The sequence below is a fragment of the Ochotona princeps genome, chromosome 6, assembly GCF_030435755.1.
Source record: "Ochotona princeps isolate mOchPri1 chromosome 6, mOchPri1.hap1, whole genome shotgun sequence".
NCBI lineage: Eukaryota > Metazoa > Chordata > Mammalia > Lagomorpha > Ochotonidae > Ochotona > Ochotona princeps.
In genome coordinates this window covers 11,313,015-11,338,618 of record NC_080837.1, presented here as the reverse complement: position 1 = coordinate 11,338,618, position 25,604 = coordinate 11,313,015, and the positions used below count along the sequence as shown (strand labels likewise).

Genomic DNA, 25,604 nt, shown 5'->3' with positions numbered 1-25,604 from the left:
TCGCCCCTTTCACGAAGTTCTTGAAAACAAACCGAACAAGTGCCCAGCGGGGGGGGGGGGGGTCCAGGAGAACTGGGCAATTCCTTCAGCATTAGCTCTAGGTATAATCATATAGGAAAGCTCCTTTGACGCCCAAGATGACGCATTGCCTTCGCGTTATTTAGATTGTCCCTTTCAGCACGCCGTCCCTTTCACGGCACGCCCAGCACTCCTCCTCCAATCAAAGGGATTTCCGGCAGACCTAGGAAGTGGCCTGTGTCGGGCGGGAGGCGGAGCGGTGTCCGCTGGCCGGGGCTCCTTCGCCCGGGAGGGACTTGGTGTGCGGCGGCTGCGGGTCCCACACAGGCACCCCGCGCTGCAGGTCCGGGCGCAGCCACCCGCGTCTCGCCGGGGCCGCCGCCATGGCCTTCCCGCATCGACCGGACGCCCCTGAGCTGCCGGACTTCTCCATGCTAAAGAGGCTTGCCCGCGACCAGCTCATCTACCTCCTGGAGCAGGTGTGTGTGCCCCCGGCCCGGGACGCACGCCCTCCGAGGCTGCTCTGGGCTCCTGATGGCATGCCCGGGGCCGATGGGGCGCTGGGCAGGGAAGCCAGAGTCCCGTATTGGAGAATGGCGAGAGGGGACGCCACATCTCCACTTCCCGTCCCTTGGGGGGAGCTACGTGCAGAACCCCCCTCAGAAGGTAGGGAGTGGGCACTAGGCAGCCGCTGCAGAAACACCCTGGTCCGTCTTGCTGAAGCTAGGAGCCAGGATCTCCACCCAGGTGGGCAGGGGTCCAAGGACTGTTGTCTTCAGCCACTGCCTTCCCGGGTACCCTAGCAGGAAGCCGGATCTGAAGTGTGGTAGCCGGGAGTTGGACCGTGGTGTGGAAGGATGGTGCTGCCAGCCGCAGTTTGCCCTGTTGTGCCCCCAAGCCGCCCCCTCGATGATGATTTTAATAGGGATGTGTGAGGTGGGGCAAGAGGGCAGCAAGGAGGCTAGTGAGGGCTGTAATTCTGGCTGCAGTTAATGTCCTGCATGAAATTGGTGGCAGAGGGAATGCAGCGAAGTGGTGGATTTTGAGTTTTAGTAAAAGATTTGTTGGTTGGTGATAAAAGTTGAAACAGGACGTAACCTAAGGACCTGGAGTGATGGCTCAATTGGTTAAATCTTCACCTTGCAAGCACCAGGATCCCATATGGGTGCTGATTTGCGTCCTGGCTGCTCCACTTCCCATCCAGTTCCCTGCTTGTGGCCTGGGAGTGCAGTGGAGGACGACTCAAAGCTTTGGAACCCTGCACCCACAGGAAACTCAGAAAAAGCTCCTGGCTCCTGGCTTCAGATCAGCTCAGCTCTGGCTGTTGCGGCTACTTTTGGAGTGAACCGGTGGATGGAGGGTGTTTCTGTCTCTCCCTTTCTCTGTAAATCTACCTTTCCATTAAAAATAAATATATTTTTAAAAGCCAACTCAAATGTAAGATTTTTTTTCTAAAAGATTTATTTATTTGGAAGTTAAGAGGGAAATAGAAATCTTCCATCTGCTAGGTCACTCCCTAACTGGCCGCAATGTCCAATGCTGAACCAGGCTGAAGCCAGGAGCTGAGAGCTTCTTCTAGGTCTCTTGCGTGGGTGCAGCTGCTGAAGCGATTGGCCTGTCTTCCGCTGCTTTCCCAGGTGTGGTAGCAGGGAGCTAGATTGGTCAGTAGAGAGGCTGGGACTTGAACTGACAACCTTATGGGAGTCTGGCATTGTGGGTGGTTAGCTTTACCCGCTATGCCACAACACTACCCTTAAAACCTTCAACATCAGTTGTTAGGGAAACAATGCTATTACTGTGATTGTTAATATATAGATTACATGTTTAATTATTTAGATCTTTGCTTCATTTCGTGTCTCCCATTAGACAGGTAAGTCCTCAAAGACAGGGATCTTTTTTTATTTTAAAGATTTATTTAATTTTTATTGCAAAGGCAGATATATAGAGAGGAGAGACAGAATAACTTCTGCCCAATGAACCACTCCCTAAGTGACCACAACGGCCGGAGCCAGGAGCCAGGAACTTGTTCCAGGTCTCCCACATGGGTGCAAGGTCCCAAGGCTTTGGTCTGTCCTCAACTGCTTTCCCAAGCCACAAGCAAGGAGCTGGATGGGAAGCGGAGCCGCCAGGATTAGAACTGGCGCCCATATGGGATCCCGGTGCATTCAAGGTGAGGACTTTACCTCTAGGCCACCGCGCCGGGCCCAAAGACAGGGATCTTTCTTTTGTTCAGCACTGTAAGCCCAGGGAGCCCCTCATGGTGCATTTGTGGGTGAACATTGAATGACATGACAAGAAGAACAGGTTTGGTGGCAGAAGCTGATTCACTTGGGTTTGGCTGCAGTGAAGGTCAGATGCTAGTGGCAAGTGGAGCTCATGACACCTAGCAGGTGGAAGCACAGGGTGACCGTTCCCTCTCGGGGCTGCGGTGGAGGTGGAGATATGGGAGGACATCACAGAACCTCAGAGGATCTGGCACCATGCTTTATCTTTCTTTGATATGCTGTATATCTGTTCTCTTACGCATGTGCTCCCCCTACCCCATGTGTATGGTGCCAGCACAATGGGTTGCACATTAAGGACTCTTAGCAGAGCTCTGAGGAGTTGAAAAGAGATCTGATTTCATTAAGCCCCCCCACCTGGGGTGAGAGCTATATGAACAGGAGTGGAGAAGCCAGAGAACAGGCTGGCGAGTTGGAGTGCAGGTGATGGGTCACCTTCTTGGGGGTGCCTCAGCATGGCCAGGGGTTTCTGTGCAATGACGCCCCCTGCACACTCGTCCTGCCATGATTCTTGTTGGTCAGTCCTGCTGTGCCAGCTGGAAACACCAGCAAAGTGTGGGCAGTTAGCCTGGCAGTGGGGACGCTGGCTTACACCCTGCATCACCCTGGGAGGCAGCAGGTGGCAATCAAGTACTTGGGTCTCTGGTACCCTTGCAGGAGACTCCAGTTGATTTTCTAGTTGCTGTCTGCAACCTGTCCCAGCCCTGCCTATTGTGGTCATTTCTCAGCAGAGGGAAAAAACTGACTCTTTTTGTCTTTGAAAAAAAAAAAAAAAGAAAAAAAGAAAAGGGGGTGGGAGTGAGAGGAGACGTGATGTCCCAATTGGAGTTTATTCGTCAAATTTTTTTTTAGATGCTATTTTTAAAGATTTTATTTTTTATTGGAAAGATTTTTTTTTTTTTTAACGGAGAGGAGAGAGAGAGAGAGAGAGAGAGAGAGAGAGAGAGAGAAAGGTATGAAAGTATTCCACACCCCAGTTCACTCCCCAAATGGCTGCAACAGTTGTAGCTGATCTGAAGCCAGGATCCCAGGAGCTTCTTCTGGGTTTCCCACATGGGTGCAGGGTCCCAAGGCTTTGGGCCATCCTCTACTGCTTTCCCAGTCCACAAGCAGGGAGCTGGATGGGAAGCAGAGCAGCCAAGATATGAGCTGGTGTCCATATGGGAAGCCAGTAGTGGAGGGTGGAGGAGTAGCTTGCTGTGCCCACTGCTCTGCCTCCCACGTCAGTTTCTGACCCCAGTACCTACTCCAGTCCCCACCCCAGTTCTGGCTTCCCCAGGAGGCTGCAGTGAGGGCTTTAATCACTGAGTTCCTGCCACGCAAATAGGAAACCAGAGTCCTGGCTAGCTGCTGTCAACGGTTGGGAATGAAGCATTGGAAGGGGGCTCTCTCTCCTGTCTCTGAATTAAACAGTAGTATCTCTTGTGTTTCATTTCCACCCACCTGGTTGCTGAGCTTTATAGACACTTGTATGTGCTAGAAAATATAGATGGAAATTTATAATATGTGTAGAAATAAATGTAGAAACTCTAAGGAAAAAAAAATCCCAGTACTCTTACTGTCAGTTACAAGTCCTGTGAACACTTTGGATTTCTCTCAAGTGTTTAAAAACATTTAGTTCCATAGGTATTCCATATTTTACTTACCTCTTCTCCTGTTTCCAGTCATACCACCACACCTAAATTGGGTCCTCATTCATTGTCACCTGATAGGGTTGCCTGGACTGTCGCCCCAATCCCCAAATTCCTGACAGATTGTTTCAGCCTAAGTCAGGGTTTCTCAGCCTTGGCACTGTTGACATTTTGGTCGGATAATTCTTTCTTTGGGGACCCTGCCCTGTACCCTGCAGGGTGTCAGCAGTATTCCTGGGCTGTACCCTCGAGAGGCCACAACACCCCAAAATGTACCTAGATGGTGTCCAAATGTTCCTTGGGAGCAGAATCATTCGAATTGCAAACCAGTGCCCTCATGTGTCTTGGGCTACAGTCCAGCTGCCACACTGGGTCCACCCTGGCTGCTCGGCTTGCGTTCTGTCCCAGCTGCTGTTGTGTGGCTCTTAGAGTGAAAGGTTTTTGACAAATCCTGGCAACTTAGTGTTATGAAAAACCTGTGCAAGACTTTCAAGCAAACCTTTTGTGCCAAAATTGATGTGTCTTTGGTTTCCATGTCCTGTGAGCTTGTTGAAGCTCCCTGTATGTCTCCATCAACACTGTCCATTTGTCAAGACCTGCTTGGGAGGAAACTTCCAGCAGCATCCCTCCTCCTGCTACCAGCTGTGGCATCTCCTGTCCCTGAGCACTGGAGAGGAGGGTGCCATCAGAAGGGATGATACAGGAAACAGAACATAGAGATGGATCAGGTTAGTCCTATCTGGGTTTTCTCCAAGTTTTCTGCAGTGAACATATCATTTTTATAATGAGAAAAATCTTGCTGTTTGGAAAGTTGTTTGGCAGATAGGTGAGAGGGTTACAGAATGCCAGGGGGCTTTGTTATTTGCCCTTGTTCAGCAGGAGACGGGGATTTTCTGGAAGCCTAGATGAGAAGGAGGCTGTGGGGAAGAGGAACCAAGATGCAGATCAAGGTCAGCAGCAGGAGGAGGGTCCAATGACAAGAAGTTAATCTGACACAGTGGAATGTCTTCCCTCTGGTGCAGGAAACAAGAAGGTAGACCCAGCACAATGGACTAATTTGTCAGTCCTCCCCGTTCAAGTGCTGAGATCCCTTATGGGCTCTGGTTTGTGTCTTGGCTGCTCCATTTTCCATCCAGCTCCCTGCTTGTGGCCTGGGAAAGCAGTCGAGGATGGCTCAAAGCCTTGGAATCCTGCACACACGGGAGACCTGGAAGAAGCTCTTGGCTCCTGGCTTCGGATTGGCTTAGCTCTGGCCATTATGGCCACTTGGGGAGTGAACCAGTGGATGGAAGATCTTTTTGTTTCTCCTCTGCAAATCTGATTTTCCAATAAAAATAAATAAATCTAAAAAGTAAGAAAATGAGTAGGCAAAACACAGAAACATGTTGTTTGTTAATACAGGTGACATCTGAGGCTCTGGTCCCTGTGAAGGTGGGCACCCTTCCAGTCAAGGGAGGCTGGGTGACCTATGACCTGTGAGTGACCCAGCTCTCTTGTCTTTCCAGCTTCCTGGGAAAAAAGATTTGTTCATCGAGGCAGATCTCATGAGCCCTCTGGATCGGATCGCCAACGTCTCCATCCTGAAGGTATCAATTCCTTCCCCGGCGGAGGGGCAGGGTGCAGGGCTCTGACCCCTGTCCCTCCTGATCTAACAGCACACATTTCTAATGAGGGCTCAGCCTATGGGGCAGATAAGGGGGAGCGCAGCTGGGTAGGAGATGGGAGAGAGGGTCAGTAGGAGAGAGGTTTGTGGGTGTTGTTGGTTTGGGGGTGGCTTGGCTGCTGAGCTGGCCTACCTGGGACGTTCCAGGCTCCTGGCTTCATATTACACTCTTGTGCATTGCAAGCACTTATGTGCATTGTCCTATTGGGTACCCTGCAGCAACATGAAGTGGACAAACTGTACAAGGTGGAGAACAAGCCGGTTGTCAGTTCCAGCGAGCAGTGAGTATGGAGTGTATGTGTGTGTCTGTTAATGTGAGTTTCTGTGCTCTGTCTTGGTGCTGCTGCGCACGTGATGTGGCACACATCTCGGGCCCTCTTTCAGTGTCATGCCTGGAATGTTGCTTCAGCCTCCTAAAGGGGCCGCCTGCCTGTAGTTTTCTCCCTTCACTGATTCTTGTCCATGAAACTAGATGGGAGCTAGATGGGAAGTGGAACAGTCAGGACATGAACCTGCACCCATATGGGATGCTGACACTGCAAGGTAGAGGACTAGCCTATTGAGCTAGTTTGTTATACTATATTTATATTTCTTCAGAAACTTGAGTGTTTATGTACTGCATGCATAGAGGCATCTTCTTTTGCCCACTGGATTGCAAATTATTTGAGAACAGGAATTCCTGGCTGCACCGTAGAACCAGTGTGCCCAGCATGGCGTGGTGCACCTGTGGTTGTGAGACAAGTCTTTGTGCTCGATGAGTGGCAGGCCATGGTAAGAGGCTGACTCTGGCTGGGTGAGCGCTGCAGGCCCCGTCAGTGACGCAAACGGGAAGTCAGCTGATAGTGTCTCAGTTTCTTCTGAGCTGCCGTTATCCCTTTGTGACTTTTCCTCACTGTTTTTTTTTCTTTCCTGTAGATTGTGCTTCCTGGTCCGACCTCGCATCAAGAATATGCGTTACATTGCTAGTGAGTGTGACAGACCTGGGTGAAGAAGGGCAGGATCTGAGGGCCTTGGCCATCACGCCCTTTCATTAGAAAAGGGTTTGAAAGGGGTCACTAGTGTTGGCTATTTAGCCATAGCACTTTCAGAGGAGGGTGCTGGTTCACACCCCGAGTGCCTTGCTTGACATCTAACACGTGGCCTGTGGGACCCTTTCCCTGCTCTCTGCAGATCTTGTCAACGCTGACAAACTGGCTGGCCGAACTCGAAAATACAAAGTTATCTTTAGTCCTCAGAAGGTGAGTTTAGGGCCTGGCGCCATAGCCTAGTGGCTAAAGTCCTCACCTTGCACGCACCAGGATCCCATATGGGCACTGATTCTAATCCTGGCGGCCCCGCTTCACATTCAGCTTCCTGCTTGTGGCCTGGGAAAGCAGTCGAGGACGGCCCAAAGCCTTGGGACCCTGCACCCATGTGGGAGGGCTGGAAGAGGCTCTGGGCCCCTAGCTTCAGATTAGCTCAGCTCCGGCCATTGGGGCCACATGTCTGTCTCTCCTCCTCTCTGTGTATCTACCTTTGCAATAAAAATTAAATAAATCTTAAAAAAATAAAAAGGTGAGTTTAGAGCCCAGTGAGACTGGCGCATCAGGGAGGACAGGCCTGGCTGCTGGGCACAGGGGAGAGGCCAGCAGCGCCAACTTCCTCAAAGCAGATTATGAACCAAGAGCCTGCCTTTGGCTGCACGTTTTTCCCCCAAAGATAGATTGATTTTAAATGTAGAGTTATAGAGATTGCCTATCTGCTGTTTTCTTTTCAAATGTTTGGAGCAGCCAGATCTGGGCCAGATTAAATCTAGGAGTCCAAAGCTTCAACCAGGTCTCCCTTGTGGATGGCGAGAACTGAAGTGCTTGGGCCATCCTTGGCGACCTCACAGGTGATTTAGCAGGTTGCTGGGTAGGAAACAGTCTGAGACTCAAATTAGTACTCTGATGTGGGATGCCAGTGTATGGGATAGAAGTATTGAAGGGAGTAGTTGAACCTTCTGGGCCAGAGCACCTACGCCTATCTTTTCATTACATTATCTGTGATTGTTTAGCAGGAAATATGTCATCAAACTGCCCCAAATTACAAGCAGTGGAAGTGTCCCAGGTTGCCTTTATGTAGATTTCTGTGAATGCAAAGCTTCCCACTTGGGGAATGGAGCCTGCTGTGCATCCCTGTTAATGCAAGTCCCAGTCAGGTTGGTGGCCAGTGGAACAGCTGGTCTGTGACTTCTGTCTGTACTCCCTCAATAATAAATGCAACCAGTTAACTCACCCTCACTCCCATGTGATCCTCCAGAGGAGCGGCTGGACTGGGAGAGGGCTCCTAGTGCCAAGCCACCACACACTGGACAAGCCCTTTTTGTTTTTAAAAACTGTAGATTGGTATGTAATGATTATGCTTATTTATGGAGAGAGGCCTTGAGAGCAGAAGTTTGTACCCCACCACCAAGCACCTGACGGGACTGACACTCATGCTCGCACAGAGATTTGGCTCGGACAGGCCAGACTTCCTCTATCCCAGGATGCAGTTAGTGTTTGGAGATCTTCAATTTAATTTAAAGGTTAACCTGTACCGTATCACCGACTCCTTACTTTATGATTGCTTAACAAAAACAGTTTGTTTATTTATTTGAAAGGCAGAGTTGCAGAGAGACACAGAAAGATCCCCTCTTTGTTGATTCCCTCACCAAATGTCTGCAAAGGCTGGGGCGGGCCAGGCTGAAGCCAGAAGCCTAGAACTGCCTCCAGGTGCATTAGCAGGAAGCTGGCTAAGAAGCAGCTTAGGCTTCTGGGCACTCTGGTGACTCAACCAGCTGTGCCTACAGCAGCCTCTATTTTATGTATTTGAAAGGCAGAGAGGAAGCTTTCTTATCTGCTTGTTTACTCACTAAATGTCCTCAATAGCTGGGGCTCAGCCAGGCTTGAAAGCAGGCGCCTGGAAGTCAAGCTGGGTCTTTTGTAGATGGCTCGGTTCCAGTTTCAGGAGTCATCAATTACCACAGGGGTAGGGAAACTTTTATTTCTGCTAAGAACCATTTGGATGTTTATAACTGAAGGAAATAAATCCTCCTGAAATCCACCAAACAATGGACTCAGAAACATGAAGGAAGCAGAAAGTGAGGCATTTATTGTCTCCAGAGCAGTGACTAGCAGGTGGAAGCAGACACTGCCCTGGGTAGTTCCACGCCTCTTATCCCTGGCACACACCCCCACCCCCATCTTTCACTGGTTGAAAAACTTGGGAGGGGTGATCTCTCCCAGGGCAAGGTGAGGGCAGGGTCGGGGTGGATGTTTCTGGGTAGATCTATGGCAGCATAAGGGGAGAGCGTCCAGGCTTCCGGCACTGAGTCCGGAGAGCATTGTGTAACAGGCGCCTAGTGAGTTCAGGTTAGAGTTGCTGAAGCGTACAGAGATAACCATGGTGCACAACTTGCAAAGCAAGCTCAGGACTTGATCTACTTTGGGAGTTTTTGCAACTCTTTCCTGTGTGCTCCTGAGGCCAACTTACCATGGCTGCACTAAGGCTAAGTCTTATGAAAACAGCACCGTAGTGTTTCTCACAAGTCATCTTTCACAAGCCATACAAAATTGTCAACGTAAAAATTAGCCCCCTGACCTGGCACGGTAGCCTAGTGGCTAAATTCCTCACTTTGCATGTTCCGTTTCCCATTCAGCTCCCTGCTTGTGTCCTGGGAAAGCAGTCAAGGACAGTCCAACGCCTTGGAACCCTGCACCCGCAGGGAGACCGGAAGAGGCTCCAGGCTCCTGGCTTTGGATTGGCTCAGCTCTGGCCATTGCGGCCACTTGGGGAGTGAATCATCTGATGGAAGTGAACCAACCTGTCTCTCCTCCTCTCTGTGTATCTGACTTTCCAGTAAAAATTAAAATTATCCCCCTGTAGGTTTGTTGAATTTCAAGTCCCACCTGCAGTTGCCTTGACAGAACTAGATCACATGACACCATGAGCCGTACCTGCCCTGAGGTGCAGACATTCCCAGCTTCTAACTGCTTCCCAGGGTGCATGTTAGCAGGAAGCTGGTATGGAGAGTAGAACTCGGTTTGAGTCCAGGAACCCTGATGTGAATTGTTTGTAGGTCAAAAATCTGTCCCATCTCCATTCCTGGACTCCATTAAGCTCCCTGCACCTCCACAGTAGCCAGGTGCACCATGGGGGGCCCTCAGAGAATTGATGGTCCAATCCTTTTTGTCCCAGCTGTGGGCCTGTACGTGTATGCCACACTTAGAGCAGCTGTTTATTCCTTTTCAACTTTTCTAAACAAATTCTTGAGAAAGGAACTGAGGGTGAATAGGGTGAAGACTCTTAAGCCGGGCTACTAGGGTGTAACTCTGCTTGAATCCTTTTTTTTTTTTCTTTTTTTTTTTGGAAAGTCAGATATACAGAGAGGAGGAAAGAAAGAGAGGAAGATCTTCCATCTGATGATTCACTCCCCAAGTGACCACAACAGTTCGAGCTGCACCAATTCGAAGCCAAAAGCCAGGAACTCTTTCATGTCTCTCACACTCCCCAAGGCTTTGGGCCGTCCTCAACTGCTTTCCCAGACCATAAGTAGGGAGCTGGTTGGGAAGCGGGACTGCCAGGATTTGAACGAGCACCCATATGGGATCCCGGCTCGTTCAAGGCAAGGACTTCAGTCACTAGGCCACCACGCCGGGCTCTGGAGGGTCTTTCTTTCTCTGTCTATCCTTTCTGTAACTCTACTTTCCAAGTCAAAATGAATAAATATTAAAATGACCTTCTGCAGCAGTAGCTGTGGGGAACTGCAGGGAAACCAGAAGGGTGAAGAAGCCAGGAGCCGCTCATCAGCATCCTTTTCTCTTTCAGTTTTATGCGTGTGAGATGGTGTTGGAAGAAGAGGGCATCTATGGAGGTGAGAGCAGAGACGTGAGTGGGAAGGAAGGGAGCGGGTGCCTTGCAGGAACAGAAACCTCCGTGTCCGCCTCAACTTCCTTTTCTGATGGGAGGAGGAGCCCATGGAGAGGAGCAGTGGGAGGAACTGAAAAAGAGGCTCAGCCTCTGGACCCGCCAGCTGTGCCTTTCTTACCCCCTGGGGCTCCCACTGAAAATGGTTACACCTAACTTGCATTTTGTTTTATTATTTATCAAAACACTGAGAGAGAGTCTGCTGGTTTGCTCCTCAAATGCATGTAGCAGTTAGGGGATAAACCTGGCTGAAGTCAGAAGCCTGCGACTCAACCCAGATTGTCCTCGTTAGGGGCAGGACCCACCTGCTGCCTGCTCGGGTGGGTGTTCACAGGACGCTGAGGTTGGGAGCAGAGCTGGGTCTCAAACCCTGGCATGCTCGTATGGGAGGCAGCATCCCAAGTGGGCTCATACTTCCTGTGCCAGGTGCAGCCTCCATCCTAGTGTTTTCTGTGTATGTTTCCCTGCTCTGCTCTCCAGGCCACACCAACCCATCAGGACATTTACTGACAGGACCCTGCAATGGCACAGTGGTCCAACAGAGAGCCCAGCCTCCTGTAACCAGTACACTTGGGCCCCTCCTGTCATGTCCATAGCCTCCCTGGGGCAGCGCCTTTCCCCTGGCACTCTGGCCTCTAATCATTGGCACTTTGCACATGGTTTAATGGCTGCCTGGAACGCCCTCCACCGACAGCTTTTTTTTTTTTAAAGATTTATTTGTTTTTATTGGAAAGTCAGATTTACAGAGAGAGAGAGAGATCTTGCATTCACTGGTTAATTCCCCAGTTGGCCACTATAACCAGAGCTGAGCTGATTCAGAGCCAGGAGCTTCTTCCAGGTCTCCCACACATGGGTGCAGGGTCCCAATGCTTTGGGCCATCCTTGACTGCCTTCTCAGGCCATAAAGGAGGGAGCTTAATGGAAAGTGGAGACACAAATGCCCACATGGGATCCTGATGCTTGAAAGGAGAGGATCAGCCAGTTGAGCCACAGTGCTGGGCCTTCCACCCACAGCTTTTTGCCTCACCCAAATGTGCCTCAGATTCTAAGCTTATTGTCGTTTCTTGGCGAGCTCTTTCCTGTACGCCTAAATGTGGATAGGTTCCTCTCATACATGGGTCCTGTTTTACTTTCTTGGGTCACATTTGTGATCACGTAGTTTCGTCATTTGTCCAGTGCCTTTGTCCTTCACCTGTAAGCTCTACAAGACCGGGATCATGTGCACTTGGCCTAACTCCTGGGTTCCCAGCATGCGTGGCCCTTCATGTAGGTGGGCTCTCAGGAAGCACTCGCTGAGTAGCAAGTGATTCACCGTGGGTTGGCGTGGTAGTAGAATGCCCACAGACCGCCGGCTGCTGTGTGCATGTCTGGCTTCACTACAGGCAGTGTGCAGGGACAGTGCTTTGCCTGCCTTTGGTCTCCCGAGCTCAGTGCACCAGCTGGTGGTGGCGGGCTCCCAAGTGCTGGTCACCTGCTGACTCCAGAGGCCTTGCCCGTCCGTGGACAGGGAGCACAGAACCTTCCTCAGGTTGGCTAAGGCTCCCTGTCCCCCCAGATGTGAGCTGTGATGAATGGGCCTTCTCTCTGCTGCCTCTTGATGTGGACCTGTTAAGCATGGAGCTGCCTGAGTTCTTTAGGGACTACTTCCTGGTGAGTTGGGGGCCCTCATTTCGGTGTCAGCAGTTCAGGAAAAACCTGGGGTCGGCCAGGCTAGAAGTACCAATTTATCTTCGTGCACATGATCCCTGTACAGTATCGTGCAATTTATCATGTGCACATGATCCCTGTACAGTATCAAAGATGGTAGTGATTTGGGGCTTGAAGGGTACAGGTTCATTTACAGGGAGCTGCTTCGGGGCCAGAGTGGACTGGGTTGGGTATCCTCATTTTCTGTAGTGCTCCCCCGGGGTCTTGAGGGCTGGCCCCACCCCAGCACAGGCCCCTGCACTGATCCCTGTCTCTGTGGCCTGCCTGGCCCCTGCAGGAGGGAGATCAGCGCTGGATCAACACTGTGGCTCAGGCGCTGCACCTTCTCAGCACCCTCTACGGGCCCTTTTCCAATTGCTATGGCATTGGCAGGTGTGCCAAGGTGAGTGCTTGCAGCACCGATGCCCAAGAACCCGTTCCTCTGCTTCACACCACCCTTGGATTTCCAGGGGTACCTGTGGTACTATACTCATTCTTCAGCTCCCTTTTGTTGTTCCAGAAGTGTTGCTCAGGGAAGAGCACTTGGTGGCTCCCAAGAGGGCAAGAGCCAGGGACTGCTGGGCCACATTCCCTGGTCCCTTTGAGTCTTGGTGTCGAGGGATGGAGACAGGTGTGGGGCCCAGTAGACTGGGAATGATGGTACTTGACCTTCAAACACGGTCATATCATTCACAGTTGGCCCCCTCCCAGGGGTGAAAGATGTCAACTTGGGAACAATTGGCTTCTATAGGGCTGGGGCCACAGCGGGGACCTGCACACAAGCCTTAGGATGTCTTGGGCCTTGACAGATGTCCTATGAACTGTGGAGGAAACTGGAAGAGGAGGAAGATAGTGAGACCAAGGGCCGAAGGCCGGAGATTGGGCATATATTCCTCCTGGACAGAGGTAAAGCAGGCTGGCCTTCCCCTCACCTGTTCCCCAGCAGGCTCCGGAATGTGGATGGGGTGGTAGCCAAGTTAGTCTCCTCAGCTCTGGGATGTGAGTTAGTGTGAGTGCGTGCTGGTTAGGAGTAAGACTGGGCCATTTGGAGCTCATCTTGAGCAGACGGGCTTGATGGCCAGTAGGGGCTGCCTTCACAGTCTGCGATGTTGGCTTCAGATGTGGACTTCGTGACAGCACTTTGCTCCCAAGTGGTTTATGAGGGCTTGGTGGACGACACCTTCCGAATCAAATGTGGTAAGTGCCATGGGCAAGGTGCAAGGGGTCAGTAGAGTGTAGCGCTTGCTCTGGTGGGGCTGGGCTTGTGGGGGTGCTCAGGTGCTTGCAAGTGCTTGGGGAGATATATGCTGGCAGTTCAGGACAGGGTAGGAAAAGGCCTCTTTGGGAACCCTAATGCCCTCCCCCGATTCTCAAAGGGAGTGTGGACTTTGGCCCCGAAGTCACATCCTCTGACAAGAGCCTGAAGGTGCTGCTGAATGCTGAGGACAAGGTGTGGAGTGGGCACCAGCAGCGGGCTGTGGGATGAGGTGTGGAGTGGGCATGGGCAGCAGGCTGCAGGCCTGACTCTGGGAGGGTGGGGAGACTCCACTGGTCACAGAGTGGGTCCTTGGCACTGACCAGTTCATCCCTGGCTGTCCTCCTCAGTAGGCCTGCTTGCTAAGCTGAGCCGTGGGCCTGTGCCTTGGCCACATGGGTGAGATCATTGCAGTTCTGATCTAGGGAGGGGGCCTGTCTGCTTCCCTCCCAGGTGTTCAGCGAGATCCGTAATGAGCACTTCTCTAATGTCTTTGGCTTCCTGAGCCAGAAGGCCCGGAACCTGCAGGCCCAGTATGACGTGAGCCCACAAGCCCCGGTCCCTGCTTCGTCTCCTCCATGGCTCCCCTTCCAACCCCTGCTGCTGAGGGAGGTGTGGAGTGGCTGTTCGGGCTCAAGGCCCCAGGGTTGACCAGGAGTCCGTTCCCCACAGCGCCGGCGTGGCATGGACATTAAGCAGATGAAGAACTTCGTGTCCCGGGAGCTCAAGGGGCTGAAGCAGGAGCACCGCCTATTGAGTCTCCGTAGGTTCCTGCTCAGGCAGGGGACTGGAGGGGAACTCGCTGACCCCGCAGCCTCTTCCTGCCATTCGGCTCCAGGGGAGGGAATGGTGGCCTGGAGTCTGCCCGTCAGGATGCTGAGTCAGTGCCCTTGTGGTCTTACCCACAGACATCGGGGCGTGTGAATCGATCATGAAGAAGAAGACCAAGCAGGACTTCCAGGAGCTAATCAAGACTGAGCACGGTACCCACACCTGCCTCCTGGCCGCCTGGAGGTCACAGGCTGGCACTCCTACAGACACTGTCTGTATGCAGTGCTGCATGCTGTGGGCAGTCCCAGAGCAGCTACCCCACCCCAAGGCGGGAATGTGGGGAGATGGGGGCCTGGGAGTCCAAATGGCAACAGACTCTGCTGTGCCGACTTACAGCACTGCTCGAGGGCTTCAACATCCGGGAGGGCACCAGCTACATCGAGGAGCACATAGACCGGCAGGTGAACAACGGGGCCGGGCCAGGCCACACGGGGATGGTGCGTGGCCTGGGCGGAAGCTCAGTGCTCGACCCTTCCTTCCTCTGCAGGTGTCACCCATAGAAAGTCTGCGCCTCATGTGCCTCTTGTCCATCACTGAGAATGGTGAGCCCCAAAGAGCACAGCCATGATGACAGCTTGAGGGCAGGCAGAAATTCTGAAGGATGAATGTTAGCGAACAGGAGTGTCATTTAGAAACTTCCTGCTGCTTATCAAACGTGACTGTACTCTATGCTGCCATTTTGCTGGGAAATCAGAAACTTCCTCCTGTCAAGTCAAACAGCTTTTCTTGAATCCCCACCAAGCTACAGGTCCTCACCTGCAACAGTAGAGGACAACCCAGTGTGCCAGCTGTGCTAGGCCCCTGGTAGCCAGTCACCTTCAGCAGGACCATGTTGAGGCCACGCCAGCATGCCTGTCCCATCTTCAGGCTGTAAAGGCATGCAACTGAGTGGCATTTCCCACTCACCCCATCTCAACACATGTCTTCAACAAGGTTTCACAATGAGGATATGTTCTAGGAGAGAGGGCTGGCTAACTCATCTCATACTCGTTTCCAAAAGCCCAGATGTGGCAGTGCGTTAGAACAGTTTGCTTGCTGTTAAGGTCTTCCAGGTGGCTTTTTTCTTTTTCCTTTTCTGGGGGAAAGATTTAAAAAATTTTTTTTATTTTAGATTGTGAATTTTATGGTACAGTTCTGTATAGTCTGGGATTCCCCTCCCCTCAATTTGGGAAAAGATTTGTTTACTTATTTGAAAGGCAGAGTTACATAGATCTTCCATCTACTGGTTCACCCCCCTAGTGGCTGCAGCAGGTGGAGCTGGGCTGATCTGAAGCCAAGATGTTCATCCAGGTTTCCCATGTCAGTGTAGGCGCCCAAACTCCACTTGCACCGTCCTCTGCTGCTTTTGCAGGCACATTAGCAGGGAGCTGGATCAGAAGTGGAGGAGCCAGGAATTGAACTCTCACACATATGGGATGCTGGTATCATAGCTGGAGGTTTTACCTACTTTACCATGGCACCGCCACAGTGAATATTCTTTAAGGCTGTGTTTGTCCCTGAGAAATACACAGTGTAGGTTTTCTTTGTTATTGTTGGAAATTCAGTTCTTATCGCCTGTGGAAGAAAACACTGGGAGCTCAGCCTAATGCTCTCTGCTCCGCTGTGGCTGTGAAGTGTCCAGGAGAATTGCCCCTTGGCCACATGGAAACGCATAGGAAGTCCACACAGCTAGCACATGACCCCTTTGCCCAGTTCAGTTCATAGTTCTTCCTCAGAGCTGTATCTCATGCATGGTTCACTATGTCTACTGATTGAGGGGCTGGATTTTTTTTTTCCTGTGTCACATTTTCCAGGTCCTCATTCAGCGGGACTCTTCCTCACACACTTGTCTTGTTGTCCTCACCCTCAGGTTTGATTCCCAAGGATTACCGGTCTCTGAAAACTCAGTATCTGCAGGTAAGATCCAGAACTTGATTCCTGAGGGTGGTGAGTGAAGGGTGGTCACTGGGTGGTTTTGAAAAAGGTCAAAGAAGTGATATCCCTCTCGCTGTCCAGCTGTGTTCCAGCCGCCCTCTTAGCGGTGCCCATGTGCCATGGCCCTTGCCCCAGCTCCACTCTTGGTGGGCAGCCAGTGTAGGGAGAACCCCAACAGATTGCTGTTGAGCCCAGGAATGAGTGTTTCCTCCGAGGTCCCCTCCTAGTGCTGTCCAAGGAAGCATTCATTCGCGTTCCTTCTGGGTCCCTCTCGCGTCTGCCTTCCTCCACTCATGCAGCCATGACATCACGAATTCTCTCCATTTCTGGCTGCTTTTCAGCCTTCCGTGCCTCGTTACCTACAGGTTATCTCTGATCTGAAACTCCCCCATTCCCCAGTTCATGTGTCTGTCCTCACCTCCGTGCCAGGCATGCTAGACCCCTGGTGGCCAGTCAGTAAATGGTTGAACCACATTTCCTTTAGAGTTACGGTCCTGAGCACCTGCTAACCTTCTCCAATCTGCGGCGAGCTGGGCTGCTGACAGAGCAGGCTCCGGGGGACACACTCACAGCTGTGGAGAGTAAAGTGAGCAAGCTTGTGACTGACAAGGCTGCAGGTGAGCGGGGGCACAGGTGACTCTACACCCCACTTGTCCCCTCTGCCAGCAGACACCTGCTCTGGGAAGGAGCTGAATGGGCCAGGGCAGGACCGCTGAGTCCTCTGTACTGCCTCCGCTTCCTGACCACTGGTAGCCAGGACAATTCCCATAACTGGACACCCGGATGTACTTAGCCTGTTCTTTATTTGCAGCTTCACATTGAATTCTAAAAAGGCACTGTGAGGCAAATTTTCTTATTCCCATTTTATAGATGAGGAAACCCAGGCAGAGTTGTTGTGTTTTTTGTTTTTTTGGTTTTTTTTTAAGATTTGTTTATTTTTATTGCAAAGTCAGATGTTCAGAGAGGAGGAGAGACAGAAAGGAAGATCTTCCGTCCATTGATTCACTCCCCAAGTGACCACAATGGCCAGTGCTGCGCCGATCTGAAGCCAGGAGCCTGGAGCCTCTTCTAGGTCTCCTGTGCGGGTACAGGATCCCAAGGCTTTGGGCTGTCCTTGACTGCTTTCCCACGTCACAAACAGGGAGCTGAATGGGAAGTGGGATTGCCAGGATTAGAACCACCACCCATATGGGATCCTAGTGCGTTCAAAGTGAGGACTTTAGCCACTAGGCCATGGCACCAGGCCCAAGATTTTTAAAACTGTATTTGAAAGGCAGAATGGTGGGTGTCGGGGGGAGAGAAAATCTTCCATCCACGGGTTACTTTCCAAAGGGCCACAATAGCTGGAGTTGGGCCAAGCTGCAGTCAGGAGCCTGGACCTCCGTCTGGGTCTCCCAAGTGAGTGTCAAGGGCCTGAGGACATTAACAAGGAGCTAGATTGAAAGCACAAGAAGCTGAACTCCAGCCAGCTCCAACCGTCAACCCCATCCTGGGTGCTGGTGTCCAAAGCCACAGCTTATCCTGCTGCACCACAGTGCTTCCCCTAGGCTTAGGGAAATCAAGTGACTTGTTTCTCATTTAGGGGTTTGACTCCAAAGTCCATGCTTGTGCAGTTAACTAGGGTCAGCTTACAGGCTGCATCTAGTAGATTCCTGGGCTCTGGACAGGGAAGACTGGGAATATTTGATCGGCTGCAGCAGTCTTAGGTGATCGGCTTCCGGGGGCGGGGAGGGGGATGTGACTGATGCCGTAAAGGCAGAATGTGGCCATCAATGTGGCCACCTGTGGCAGAGTCCTACCTCCACAGACCCTAGGTGGAAGCTCGCACGGATTTCTTGTCCTAGGGAAGATCACTGATGCCTTCAGTTCCCTGGCCAAGAGGAGCAATTTCCGTGCCATCAGCAAAAAGCTGAATTTGGTAAGTGGAATGGGGCTGGCTAGCTGGGCGTGTTCGTTCCTTTCTACTACACGTTGACTCCAGGAGACCTTTTGTCTTCTCAGGTTTTCTTTTTTCTTTTTTTTAAAGATGTGTTTATTTGAAAGGCAGAATGACAGAGATCTCCCATCTGATGAGTGACTCCATAAATGGGCTAAGTGAAGACAAAGCCAGCAGCCAGAAACACAATTTGAGTCTCCCATGTGGTAGTTCACAAATTGGAGTGATGGTCAGCTGCCTTCCCAGTGCCTACGCAGTGGCCTAGCAGCTAAAACTCCTCGCCTTGAATGCGTCAGGATCCCATATGGATGCCGGTTCTAATCCCGGCAGCTCCACTTCCCATCCAGCTCCCTGCTTGTGGCCTGGGAAAGCAGTCGAGGACGGCCCAAAGCCGTGGGAGATCTGGAATAAGTTCCTGGCTACTGGCTTCAGATCGGCACAGCACCAACTGTTGCGGTCACTTGGGGAATGAATCATCAGATGGGAAGATCTTCCTCTCTGTCCTCCTCTCTGTATATCTAACTTTGCAATATAAATAAATAAATCTTTTTTTTAAAAAAAGCCCATGATGACCAGGACTCTAAGCAGGTGTTCTGATGTGGGATGTGGGCTTCTCAAGCAGCGGCTTAACTTGCTGTGCCACAAGTGCTCCCACCTCATATCATTTTTTAATGAAGGTCTTTTTATTTGGTAACATAAGCTTTAATAATTTAGTAATGAAGCAAGTGCAAAGTTCCATTGATATAACAAACACACAGTAAACACCTGCCAATGCCAGGGGATCCTCCTGGGTACAGCTTCCTGGACAGCCATGTCATGTGTCCCTGCAGGGCCAGCCAGAGGGAGCATGGAGACTCATTCCAGAGACTGGCTGGGTCCTGGCTGGCAGCTGTCATGATTAGTTAGGACCCCTTTTTTATAGGGCTGTTGGTAGTACTCCCTGGAGTTGGAGCAAGAGTGCTCTTTGGGATACACCATTTGTATTGAACTCTTCAGGGTCAGAGGTGAGTCGTGACTTCCTAACATGCCTTGGCCTCCAGATCCCGCGGGTGGATGGCGAGTACGACCTGAAAGTGCCTCGAGACATGGCGTATGTCTTCAGTGGCGCTTATGTGCCCCTGAGCTGCCGGATCATGGAGCTGGTAAGCACAAGCCGCCCGTGGCCATCTGTGGTCACCCTCTGGGACCCCTTGTGGTCCCTGGCCTGTCCCAGCCAACTCGGTGCTGGTCACCCTCGGCCCCCAAGCATAAGGCGGACTGTGCCCGTGACTCCAGTGCTTGGGCCTCCACAGGTGCTGGAGCGACGAAGTTGGCAGGGTCTTGACGAGGTGGTGCGGCTGCTCAACTGCAGTGAGTGTGTGTTTACAGGTGGGTGGCCCTAAGAAGCATGGTGATGCGGGGTGGCCACTGGGACTCCTGATGGGTGCTGGCCCAGGCTGAGTGGGCTGCTTCTTGCAGACACGGCCAAGGAGGACAAGCAATCCAGTGAGTCCCTGCGCCTCATCTTGGTGGTGTTCTTAGGGGGCTGCACGTTCTCCGAGATCTCCGCCCTCCGCTTCCTGGGCAGAGAGAAAGGTAAGGGGGCAGGAATGGGAGAACAAGCCCGCCTAGAGTCTGGGGGATGCGGAGCCCTGGCCGATCGGCTTTGTTGCTGGCCTCAGGGTACTGCTTGTCGTAACCTGCCCGCTGAGGGCTGCTGCAGCAGGGAGCCCTGTCCCATAGGCTGGGCAGAGTGTGGTACTGAGCGGGGTACTGATGTCTGATTGCACTGGCGCCCTTCTCCAGCAAGGACCCTGGCAGCTGAGGGACTCTGGCCAGGGCTGAGATCAGGCCCAAGGCACTTCCACTGCTGCCCTTGACCTCTCAGGCTACAGGTTCATTTTCCTGACTACGGCAGTCACAAACAGTGCACGCCTTATGGAAGCCATGAGTGAGGTGAGAGCCTGAAGTCTCTCCTTGGGCACACACACCAGCCACTGATGGAGTGTCCGGTGACCACCCCGTTCGGAACTGGGGAGCCAGGACTTGGTGAGGACTCAAAAGGAGAGCTGCCTTCCCGCCCCAGGGACCTTCCTCTTTTTTGTTAATGGTGTACAGCGTGTGCTGCTGTGCTCCAGGCCAACTGAGCCTTTGCTGGTTCCTATGTGAGTATCACTGTAAATAAAGCCTCTGCTGTTAAGTGTAGTGCCCCTGTGTTCTGGACACCTTTATCAGTGGAGGTGCAATGGGCTGCTGGCAGGTACCTTTTGTGCATCATAGCGTGGACCCCATGGTCCCGCTGGGCTGGCCGGGCCCCACCCTTGAAGACATACCAAGCTGTGTAGGCTTCCTCAGCTATCAAATGTAGGAAATGGATTAGTTCACTAGCAGGCCTCCTTCCTGTTCCAAATGGCTGTGACATATTAACTTTACAGAAAGCAGTTTGTATTTGTGCTTTTAACTTATGTAAATGCTGTAATAAACTTTTGGCTTCTTCTTTTTTTAAGCATTATTTTTATTGGAAAAGCAGATTTACAGAGAAAAGGAGAGCGAGAAAGATCTTCTATCCACTGGTTTACTCCCCAAGTGGTTCTAATGACCTAAGCTGAGCTGATACAAAACCAGGAAGGAGTCAGGAGCCTCTTCCAGATCTCCCAATGAGTATGGGTCCCAAGGTTTTGGGCCGTTCTCTACTGTTTTCCTAGGCCACAAGCAGAGAACTGGATGGGAAGTAGAACAGCTAGGACATGAACCAATGCCCATATGGAATGCTGGCAATTACAAGGCGAACATTAGACAATTGAGCCATTGTGTTGGGCCCTTGCTTTTAATTTTCCTTTTGTTTGAAAGGCAGACGGTTACAGAGAGAAAGATGGAAATCTTTCATCTGCTGGTTTGCCTGACAGATGTCTGCAACAGTTAGGACTGGACCAGGCTGAAGCCAAGAACCTGGAACTCCACCTGGAACTTCCATCCATTGGTTCACTCCGCAAGCAGTCGCAGCAGCAGAGCTGAGCCAATCTAAAGACAGGAGCCAGGAACTTTCTCCGGCTCTCAAACGCGGTGCGGGGTCCCAAGGCTTTGAGCCATCCTCTACTACTTTCCCAGGCCACAAGCAGGGAGCTGAATGGGAAGTGGAGCAGTTAGGATATGAATAGGCACCTGTATGGGATCCTGGGTATGCAAGGCGAGGGTTTAGCCATTAGGCTATCCCTCCAGGCCCAAATAAAATATTTCTAAATCATGAAATGCTACTGTGAATGTCAGTAATCTCTCTCCTGGCCTCTCTTTCTGTGATCTTATTGAGACCGCTTAGTCGTGGTAGGCTCTTGTGAGATCCTCTCTGTTCCTATAACCTCTCTGGCTGCACTGCTCCACTGCCCTCTTTCTACCCCCCCCCCCATTACCAGGACTCCTCTTTGTCATGCCTTATTGTCATCCACTTATGTTAGTGTTTCCTACCTAAGCCTGCTGGAAAATCTGCCCATCTGTTTGAAAAAAGGAGTTCCAGAGGGAGAAAGAAATCTTCTGTCCTTTGGTTTATTCCCTAATTCCTGTGACAGCAAGGGCTGGACCAGGCTGAAGCCAAGAGCTAAGAATGTCATCCCGGGGTTCCCACATGGGTGCATGAGCTCGAAACTTTGGGCCATTTTACCCTGATTTTCCAGGTACATTATAAGGAGCTGGATTGGAAACAGAACAGCTGAGACGCGAGCTGTTGCACATGTGGGATGCACGTATCATGGGTGGCAGCTTGACACACCACACCTCAGTGCTGGCCCTGAATTTTTCATTTGCCTAGATTTTGTTTTTACAAGAAATTGCATCACTTGCCCTCTGGTATTTTCTTCCTGGTTCTTTTTTTTTTTTAAGATTTGTTTATTTTTATTGGAAAGCTAGAAGTATACCCAGAGGAGAAAAAACAGAGAGGAAGACCTTCCGTCTGCTGATTCACTCCCCAAGCGGCTGCAACTGCTCGAGCTGCGCCAATCTAAAGCCAGGAGCCAGGCGCTTCTTCCAGGTCTCCCTTGCGGGTGCAGTGTCCCAAGGCTTTGGGCTGTCTTCTACTGCTTTCCCAGACCAGAGGCAAGGAGCTGGCTGGGAAGCAGGGCCACTGAGATTAGAACCGACACCAATGTGGAATCGCACATGTTCAAGGCGAGGACTTTAGCTGCTATGCTATCATGCTGGGCCCTCTTCCTGGTTCTTGTTGCCTCTTGCCATTGGCTATTCCTGGCCCACCCCCTCTCTGGCAGAGATCCTCAGTGCTGCTTGCTTGGATTTCACAAGGCCGTCCCTCCACCTACTGTGTTCCAGTCACCCCTGTCCCTGCCTCCTGGTGACATCATCTACCTGAGTTACTGGCTTAGCAATAGTAGTCTGTCTGTCTTTCCCTTTTTTTTTTATTTTTCATGGTATGATTCCATAGGCTCAGGGATTTTTCCTTCCACTCATTCCTACCCTCTCCTCTCCACTGACGTCCCCTATATTATTACAATAGTATAGTCCTTCAGCAACAGTCACAAGCTCATCATTCTGCTACTTAAGTGTACCCTGAGATTGTAGGTAATGACAGTGGTAGAAAGTCCAGCATCCTATTGTCAAGTTTCATTGGGAATTCAGCTTTTATTCAGTAATGGAGATGTCTACTGCAATGTATCTTTACTTGCCTGCCTTATATAATTCAGTAGCAGTCTCTTTGTAGAAGAATGGTGACGCCATGGCAGGGCACATTCCAAGGACAAAGCACCTGTCGGAGACCTCGCTAGGCTTTTGATGACACTGAATCAAGCCAGTGCTTAAGGTCGCTGACACTGCTGCTCTTGGTGTCCCAGAAACCTGTGGCCACATGAATAAGCAGTGGCCAAGCACTTGCTCATGTATTAGAACAGCTTCATCTGGGGTGCAGACACACAGTAGGGCCTCATGTGGTGACCACACGCTCAGCTCAACCTGTAGGTCCTTTCTGTGGCCCTATCCAGGCCTTTGTCAGCTTCAGAACTAGTGTGAAGGGCACGATTGCAAAACAGCCTTATCTCTGAATACTCCATCACACCGGCCCTGGGACTGTGGTGACGATAAGCCTTTGAAGCTGAACGACATCTTCAAGACAGCCATCAGAGTGTGCCAGTAATTGGAAAGAGTGGTGCCCGCAGCCCTGCTGTGCCGTAAGGAATGTTGGGCAGCCACTGGCAAGATGCAGGCCAGTGGCTGCTCTGATGAGATGCAGGGCTCCAAAGCTGAAGCAAACAAGCATCCTTTTACCTTCCAGAAAAGACCAACAAAGAGAATTCATACGGATTACAGTTGGCAGGGGTTTGGCACAGTAGTCTAGTGGCTAAATCCTCCCCTTGCGTGCACTGGGATCCCAAATGGGTACCAGTTTGTATCTCAGCTGCTCCATTTCCCATCCACCTCCTTGCTTGTGGCTGGGAAAGTAGCAGAGGACAGCCCAAAGTCTTGGGACCCTGAACCCATATGGGAGGTTTGGAGGAAGCTCCTGGCTCCTGGCTTCGGATTGGCTCAGCTCTGGCTGTTGCGACCACTTGGGGAGTGAACCAGTGGATGGAAGATCTGTTTCCTTCTTTCTGCAAATCTACATTTCCAATAACTATAAATAAATCTTAAGAGGTTCCAGGTTCCCGGCTTCGGATCGGCGTTGCCGTCACTTGGGGAGTGAATCATCGGACAGAAGATCTTCCTCTCTGTCTCTCCTCCTCCTCTGTATATCTGACTTTGTAATAAAAATAAATAAATCTTTAAAAAAAAATCTAAAAAAAAATTCATTTATTTGAAAGGCAGAGAGAGGAAGAATCTTCTGGTTCACTTCCCAAATGGCTGAAATAGCTGAGGCTGGAACTCTATCTGGGTCTCCTACCTCCATGGCAGAGGCCCAAGTTCTTGGAGCATCTTTGCTGATTTTCCAGGCCATTAACAGCTGGGTCAGGGTGGAGCACTTGGGACCTGGACCAGCGTTCATGTGGGATGACAGTTGCAGGTAGCAACATAACTCCCTGCATCACAGTGCTGGCACTGATAATTTTTGTTATAAAAAACTATTTTTAAAGGCAGAGTTATAGGGAAAAAAGATCTTTGATCTGTTGGTTCACTCCCCAAATACCTGTGACAGCTGGGGCTGGGCAAAGCTGAAGCCAGGAACTGGGAATTCCATCTGGGCCTCTTATACGAGTGGCAGGGATTCAAGTGTTTAAACCATCATTTGCTATCTCCCAGGGTGTACATTAACAGGAAGCTGGATGGGAAGCAGGTGAGACTGGACCAGGCACTCCTGTGTGGGAAGCAGACATCCCAAGTTGCACTTCAGCCTGCTGTGCCACATCACTTGCCCTGAAATGCCTTTTCTGCCCATAGAAGGAGTAAACGACTTTAAAAATATGGTAGGATCTAACAGTGCTGAGAGTGATAGGAAGGTTCTGCTGTGGTAGAGGCTGTAAGGGGAAAAGGAGGCTATTCCATGAATACACACCTAGGAAATGAGTTAGAAAACAAAGCAAGAGACAAAAGATTTATGTATGGAGATATGCATCCTAACATGACCACAGGAATCTGTAATGGTGCCTTACAGCATAGTGTGGTGAGATGCTGCTTGCCACACCCAGTGTCAGAGTGCAGGTTTGTGTCGTGGTTTCTCTGCTTCTGCCTCAGTCTCCCACTGCTGCGCCTGGGAAGGTAGCAGAAGGTGGCCCGTCCTTGGGTTCTTGCTAGGCCTCTCGCCCAGTCCCAGGTGTTGTGGGCATTCAGAAAGTGAGCCAGTGGATGGAATATCCCTCCCTCCCTCTCTACCTCTGCCTTCCAAATACAACTGAAAACTAAGCTGCGGAAATGAATTAGGATCTAAATGTCAGTGGTGCAGTAGTTGGATAATGAAACAGCCGCCGGCCAGGATATTATGCAACCATGAATCTTGCATGGTTTGATGTACAGGCATTAGGAGATGGAGGGTATAGATGTACCATGATGCTGACTTAATTTTTAGTGGAAGCGTCCAAAACTTTGTGGAAAGTGAAGTTAAGTTTATTTCAGTGCAGAATGTTGTCCAACTATGCATGTATTTTTTTTTCATGATACACATCTGCAAAACTTCATTCAAATCTTTTGCACCCAAATAAAATTACCTATCTTGAAAGGCCAAAACAAAAAAGCCTCACATTTCACTGTTTCTCTCCCAAATGCCACAACAGCTAGCGCTGGGCCAGACTAAATCCTGAAAGCTGGAATCCTGTCCAGGGCTCACGGCTGGGTGTGGCAGGAGGCATATTACTGGAGTCCTTGGGCGGGCTGCCTTGCAGGGTGCGCCTTAGCAGCGGCCCTGGGGCTGGAGCTCAGTAACTGCCACTGGTTGGCCTTCTAGCTGCACTTTCCTCAAACTTCACATAGTACCCTCACCAAAATGAATCCGTGACCTGCAGCCACTATAAGGCCGGAAAAAAAGCAAATATATATAATAAGCTAAGAGGGGCGC

At 51.0% G+C, this 25,604-nt stretch overlaps 1 protein-coding gene across 2 annotated transcripts; it reads left to right on the top strand.

Moving 5' to 3' along the window:
* The first annotated feature begins 244 nt into the window (after window positions 1-244).
* Window positions 245-20,326, top strand: VPS33B (VPS33B late endosome and lysosome associated). Of its 2 annotated transcripts, XM_004577921.4 has the most exons (23): window positions 246-497; window positions 5,437-5,517; window positions 5,814-5,875; window positions 6,510-6,559; window positions 6,765-6,832; window positions 10,422-10,467; window positions 12,076-12,170; window positions 12,505-12,609; window positions 13,016-13,112; window positions 13,326-13,403; window positions 13,583-13,656; window positions 13,915-14,001; window positions 14,134-14,224; window positions 14,370-14,444; window positions 14,629-14,693; window positions 14,780-14,834; window positions 16,142-16,188; window positions 16,691-16,823; window positions 18,051-18,124; window positions 19,183-19,284; window positions 19,435-19,510; window positions 19,601-19,717; window positions 20,010-20,326. In XM_004577921.4, the coding sequence occupies exons 1-23, from the start codon at window positions 402-404 to the stop codon at window positions 20,087-20,089; spliced, it is 1,854 nt and encodes a 617-aa protein (XP_004577978.1). In that variant the 5' UTR covers window positions 246-401; the 3' UTR covers window positions 20,090-20,326. The 2 variants fall into 2 exon arrangements, with proteins under 2 accessions (XP_058521560.1, XP_004577978.1); XM_058665577.1 differs by lacking the exons at window positions 18,051-18,124; window positions 20,010-20,326 and having other exon boundaries at window positions 245-497.
* Window positions 20,327-25,604: the final 5,278 nt, after the last annotated feature.

Bases quoted from the DNA above. Each gene is read 5' to 3' on its own strand.
- VPS33B (XM_004577921.4), top strand. From the start codon at position 402: ATGGCCTTCCCGCATCGACCGGACGCCCCTGAGCTGCCGGACTTCTCC. The intron at 16,824-18,050 runs GTGAGCGGGGGC...TTCTTGTCCTAG, and splicing joins TGTGACTGACAAGGCTGCAG to GGAAGATCACTGATGCCTTC. The intron at 19,511-19,600 runs GTGGGTGGCCCT...TGCTTCTTGCAG, and splicing joins CAGTGAGTGTGTGTTTACAG to ACACGGCCAAGGAGGACAAG.